This window comes from Tetrao urogallus (genome assembly GCF_951394365.1).
Source record: "Tetrao urogallus genome assembly, chromosome: 3".
NCBI classification, from domain to species: domain Eukaryota; kingdom Metazoa; phylum Chordata; class Aves; order Galliformes; family Phasianidae; genus Tetrao; species Tetrao urogallus.
The window spans coordinates 37,189,805-37,196,307 of NC_136815.1; the positions used below are offsets into that span (position 1 = coordinate 37,189,805).

The 6,503-nt window shown below is 39.3% G+C and overlaps 1 protein-coding gene across 1 annotated transcript; it reads right to left on the reverse strand.

Moving 5' to 3' along the window:
* Window positions 1–3,619: 3,619 nt before the first annotated feature.
* Window positions 3,620–5,280, reverse strand: CHCHD7 (coiled-coil-helix-coiled-coil-helix domain containing 7; the record flags this gene model as incomplete). The annotated part of the gene is made up of 3 exons (XM_079533671.1): window positions 3,620–3,721; window positions 4,573–4,671; window positions 5,227–5,280. 3 exons carry the CDS (start codon window positions 5,278–5,280, stop codon window positions 3,620–3,622), a joined length of 255 nt encoding a protein of 84 aa, XP_079389797.1.
* Between the last annotated feature and the right edge of the window lie 1,223 nt (window positions 5,281–6,503).

The window sequence follows — 6,503 nt, forward strand, 5'->3', positions numbered from 1 at the left end:
ACAGGAGCACCAAGTCATACCCACCATGGGAGCAGAAAGCATCACAGCAGTCTTGCACTGTAGGATTACAGGAACCACAAGACTGTAAAACAAAGACACATCTGGACATTCACCTGGGCCTGGCAGAAAGCCCAGAGCTACTGCTGGTTCACTGCTCAGCTCTGAGCAAGAGACCTCAGTGGAAAAAAGATACTCTGGAGGACCATACTTGAAGGTTTCTTAGGCTACACATAAACTTCCTATCTCCAGCATTCTAGACTCTCACCTTCCTCATCTCTTTATAGTATAGAGGCAACATCCAGCCTTCCCTTCTCCTAAATGAATTTCAGGTTTTAAATCTGTGGAAGAGGCTTAAAAAAAAAAAAAAAAAAAAAAAAAAAAAAAAAAAACCCACACACCTTGAAAGACAGCAGTGGTTAGCAATGTTGTTTTCATGCAGCCTCTGTTGTACAACAGCACCATCCAGCTGTCAAACAAAAAAATGAAACAGTTCACCACCACGATCCAGATTTAGTTTTGTACCACAAAAAACTAAGTTAAAACTAGCAAACAAAACCCACAAAAAGTCTTCTCCTTCCCAAATGAACTGCATTGGTCCTTCACGTTTTGCTCCTGTGCTAGCGCAGAAGACTGCGTGCTTGCTTTAGTGAAGCAAGGAGTCCAACCCGATTTATTACTGCCCAGAAAGCCTGGCAGTCTACAACTTACCTCAGTGCTTGATGTGCAGAATATCAACTCTCAGACACGAAGAAAATACCATTACCTTTGGCTCACAACCAAAGACAGTTAACCACACTACAAAAATTAGCCAAAAAATTGTTTCATAAATAACAGCTTATGTTTTTGCTGCCATAATTTACCACTCCACAGCCTCAGAAGTGAAACTAGGAACAATAACCTGAAGTGAACGGAAGAAAACAAAGACTCAAACTTCACTAATGGATTGAATTAATTATTGAATTATTTTTAGAACAAATTTGGGGAAGGAAGAAGTTTAATAAAGCACATGCAATACACAACTGAATAAGCAACATCCCTCACAACAGATAACTGTTACCTGAATGCAATCTTAACGTCACTGCTTACACTTCATCAAAAAAGATCAGGCTTGCCATAAAGCTTGAAAGTAACTTACCTTATATGTCCACTGACGATCAGAAAGTCTAATACTAGAGAATTGCTCTTGCATTACACATGCCTTAAGCTCACCCTGCAATCCCATATTTTTGCGTTGTGAAATAGCTCCAGCAGGGAATACAACTCTTCCTCTAACTTTCTGAATTCAAGTCCTATTTCTTTACACGCAGTATAGCAGATACCTCGAACTGCCACATGTCAACCATCCTTTAAGAGAAGGAAATGAGCAGAAATCCCCCCAGAAAACATTAGCAGGAAAAAAATGAAAATGTAAAAACCCACTAGGAGTATGGCTATTCTTACACTCACATCTGAAAGAAAGATTCTGGGTAAGTGAGACAGCTTCAAGAAACTTCAACTCATGCAAGAAAACAGATTTAAGTGCAAGTCCAGAGCCAGAGTGCAGCAAGAAGAAAACAGCAAGCACTAGATTAGTAACTAAAGCCATAAGAGCAAAGACACCATGCCTAAAGATGCAGCAAAGGTACCAAATGACAAACTTGTGCCAAGTGGGAGAGAAGGTGCACTCAGACAAGCAAAGCAGCAAGACTAGAAAAGTTCAGAGATGCAATAAAACAAGACAGCCAGCTAGCCAAAATTCAGAGAGCAGGAAGATTAAATAAAAGTATGGCCAATGAGGAAGTAGCACCAGTAAGCCTAACTAACAAAAGCAAGGAATTCTCCACTCACATGGAGAACACACGATCTTCAGGAAGAAGAGCTGTATTAGAAAGTCATTGCAGGACTAGATCATTAGAGCAGAGAAAGAACAAAGTTACTAGAAAAATGTTGGAATTGGAACAGGCTAAAAATGTTCAAATTATTACACAGAAGAATTTGTGCCAAACTGGAAAAAACTCCTAAATAGGAGGGTATTGGAACAATTTAGACGCGGTGGGCAAGGGAGAGCCTTCGAATCTAGTATGGAAGCTTCTCCTCTGCTCCAAACAAAAACACAATCACTAACAGCAAAGTCTGAATTTTAAGTAGAGACAAAATAATCCAAAATAAAGAATCTCATGATCTTCACTGAAGAAGGTCTACTTCCCTTGCCAGGAACACACAAGAGAACTTATGACATGGTTTGGAGGCCAGACAGCTATTCTCAGAGAACTGCGCACTCAAGAGGCATAGAGTTACACTCTTTCCAGTAACAAAAAGGGCACGATCAACCCGCTTCCAAACTCAGGTATACAAGGAGAGCAGCCAGAAAGACAGGAGGAAAAGTAGATCCATTAGTTACTAGTCAGTCAAATGGCAAGAGGGAAGGTGAAAATAGCATAAAACTGCTACTAACATAGAAATAGGCCTTGAGTGGAAAGCAATGAGACAAGCCAGACAGAGGGAAAAACAGGAAGCTATGAAGTCTTTCCAAAACAGTCTAAATAGAGAGACAACACTTTTACACCATCCTCCAAGAGGTCAGCCAGAGTTCTGCCAACTTAATCGCAGTATGTCTTAAAAGGTTTTCACATGGAACTTGAGCTCATGACAGTGGTTTTTCCATTTTACCACAGGGCGTGAGGTAGCCAGGACATTAGAAAACATTGAAGGTAAAGAAAACAAGTGTTTCTAGACAGCGATCTGATTACTCTTAGTAGTTGCCCAGTTTAGATAAGGAATCAGTTTTAAGTAAGACTGGAGTAGCCTATTCAAACCGAGCTTTGTAGTCTTGTATGAGTAAGCATTTCCAAACCCAGGGCTTCAGCTGTCCAGAGTCTTAGATAGATGTACTATAGTTAAACCTGCTATGTCACTCCAAGTGCATGTTTATATGCCTACAAAGTCCCCAACCCTCTCCAACAGCCAAGTATCTATTTACTATCCACCAAAGGTACTATTCAGCTGAGACTAGTTCATTTCCATCTTCACCAACCTCTCTAACCTTGTACCAAGCAAAGCCTGGACATCTGATTTATAGCAACCTTCTGTTCACATCAATGAAGAGCTGTAATCTTACTGACAGCTTGCTGGAATTGGGATTTTAGTTCATGAATACTGTTATTTAAAGAAGGGACACTGAAAACAACACATGAAAACAGTGACAGGACTACCCATGATAAGCTTAGAATATTAGTCAGAATAGCTACACACAAGAGATTTTGCACATACTAGTCCTTTACTAGTCTTTCTAAACATACACAGCCCTTAAAACTTACAACTATTAGAAAAGTTAGAATTGCAAATCTTAGGAGTCTTTACTATTTCACAGCACTTAGCGTTTCACAGCATGTTAGCTTCTACTTCCAAGGTGTCTGGACAAGCTGTGTTGGTACCCATGTCTTCTAGTGAGACACTAAACACCAATGAGGAAGAGCACAAATAGAACTAGTCCTATCTTAGAAAGCTCACACTTCAAAATTTAGCAGCTTACTTTAATCCAAGATATGGCAACAGTGAAGTCCAGTTTACAAGAGGGCAACCTGCTGCTGTTAAGTCTTTGTATGTACAGTGAAAACAGTAAAACAATGCAAGTTTGTAGTCAGTATGGCTTCTCTACCGATTCCAAGATTTTCTTTCTCTCTTCTGCTGAGGGCATCTCCGGTTTCACACCATTTCTTTTCCTTTGCATCATAATGTCATGCTGAAAACAGAAGAAAGTAAGCATGAGAACACTGATTTCTCAAAAGTCTCTGCCCCTGAGCTCCTGCTGAATAAGATCCTTCAACTGAAGTACTCTTATATACAAGGAGCCAGATACTCTAGATCTGATTAGCTGACAACTAAACGTACTAGTATTTAACTGAAGCTATCTGATAGCTCACCTTGCAGCTTCACATTACAGCATTCCCATGGCACAGACGACTATGCAATTGTCTGTAAGCAGGTTTTTTTGAAGTTTATAAAAGTATTTAAAGGCATAAACTGAAAGACTATTACAGTGGCATAAGGACTAAAGACAGCAGAGAACAGTTGAACTGCATGGGATTATATCACCCATATCCATGCGCACAGAAGTGCCCAGTCCCTCAAGATCCTTTCCCACCACAATACAGGAGAAAAAAAAAAAAATGAAATCACCACCAAACAGTGAACTCTTCCTGAGCGTTATCTCAGATTGAAGCAAACATGAGCCTAAGCAACAAAAACAGATCAACTTGTCTTACCTCTCTTTACTTAACTTTACTTGTCTCACTTTCTTTATGTGCGTTTAAAAAAAAAAACTTACTGACAAAAATATCTGACTGACTTAGAGGGAAATACACTGCAAGAACACTGACTCACAATTTCAGAGAGTAAGTTTAAGTCTTCTGGCACCACATACTAAATATTTAGGAACCTAGCACCTTCATGCGGGCATAAGAACAGCAGTAGCAAGCAGTACAGTCCAAAGAGTTCAGAAAACACCGTCAGAAATAATATACTTGAAACAAGATAAGGAGTAAAATTTAGGGAAAAAAAAAAAATCTATGGTGCTTAAGGAAACCTGCTTACCCAGAATTTTCTGCAGTTTTTGTACTTCAAAAAATAATCAGTACACATATCCTTTTTATAGTTGTTGTCATCCATACATTTTCTAGAGGCATCTGTTTCCTTTAATAGGAAAAACAAGCTTCAGAGCTGAGAGAAGTTACTGTACTCAGTGTCTAAAAATTCTAACAGGTCTTGGAGTATCTACGAAGATAGGAGACAGCTTCTCAGATGAATGAACTATATCAAAGGGAACATCTACCAAAACAGATAATCAGTAATCCCCGAGCAATTACTTCATTTGGAGATTGTAACAAACATAGTATTCCTTAAATAGTAAGAAGAAAGTCCACAAAACAATTGTTTACAGAGATCCATGGTATAACCCAGAGAAGAATATTAAGATTATCCTTCAAGCTTGTCTAACTGGGATTTCAGACCGGTTTTATGGACAGAACAATAAAGCAGTAAGTTGTGTTATTCCCATTTATAAGTAACTACAGACTTATTTCATATGTAATTTACTACACGTGTTTTTCAGTCTTTCCCATTTTCAGCCTCTAAGAAACATTCAGCGCCTACTGATGCAGGAGTGCTCCCAATAATGCAATTTCTAGAGGAATTATTTCTGCATTTTGACCTAGAAACATACAAACAGAAATCCCAATTTGATCTTACCGCTATGCAAGGATTTCTGTCATGATCTCTAAGCTGCTGTGCATACTTGGGCATTCTAGACACTCGTACCCTGGCTAGAAACAGAAAAGAAATGAGTTAAGTATCACCTTTTAATAGTGACAGAGTACTAAGTTTGAATTTCAGCATCTAATGAATGACTTCAGTAGTGCACACAAACAGGTTTTGTGGGTTGGTTTCTTCTTACAGCTTTTTTTGTTTGTATTTTTCAGTAAGCTTCTTTTGCAAAATTCCAAAGCACCAACAAGACGACAGCTCAGGCAAGTTAACTCATCACCAAGACTGCTTCCACCTAGATAAGTTCCTTCAGAATGACTGAAGGGAGCCACTCTTCTACTGGACTACCACACTGAGAAAGCAAACATCTGGGAGAAACAGTTTTGTGGAAACTCTTCAAACCAATACACTTTAAAAACCTCAGCAAATACAGCAGTGGAACAGACCTGTCCCTACTCCTTAGCTCGACCACATCACCCATATGTACATGCACAGAAGTGCCCAGCCTCCTGCTGCACCAGACAATAAACAAAGAGAAATTACTCCATTGTAAGGATGACCGGATTTCCCTATGCCATACAGGACAGCTTGAATCACATTTTTCAGCCATTCACTAGTTTGAAACAGGCTCTAGGAACTGCAAGCTGAAGATATTTCAGTGCCAATAACCTACAGTAATCCAAGATGAGGACATCAAGAAGAGCAGCAGACCCTCACCTCCCTTACTGCTCCCCATGCATTGCCTTCAGCACAAATGTGGCCATGCAGGTATTTGTTCCAGATAGAACAGTTCTAAGCAGAAATACAAACTAACTTGATCAAATGCTTACTTGAGCCAATGCAAGCAGAAATACACAACTGAGAAAGAAACACCTTTGCAAAAAACTGAAGTACAGATATCCTTGTTCAACCTTACTTAGCCTAGAGATACTGCTGCAGTTTGAGCTAAGCTTCTTTCTGTTCACACTGGTGACTGAGAAGCACAGGTCTACAGAGAAAATCCACTTCTGCTTGATATCAATTAAAAAAAAAAAAAAAAAACACCAAACACTCTAATGAACTCATGTAGTATTTTAGATGAAGGTTCTTGGTGAAGAAGGAAACTATTCCACGTGAATAAGCCTTAGATTTCCATCCCCTATGAAACTATATTCACAAGGTACTTGAATTATTTCCTTACTCCACACGGCAGTGTCTGCTGTTTTAGAAAACAGCATCAGGAGCTTCAGCTTTCTCTAAAGAACTGCCCAAGGTTTGAGGTG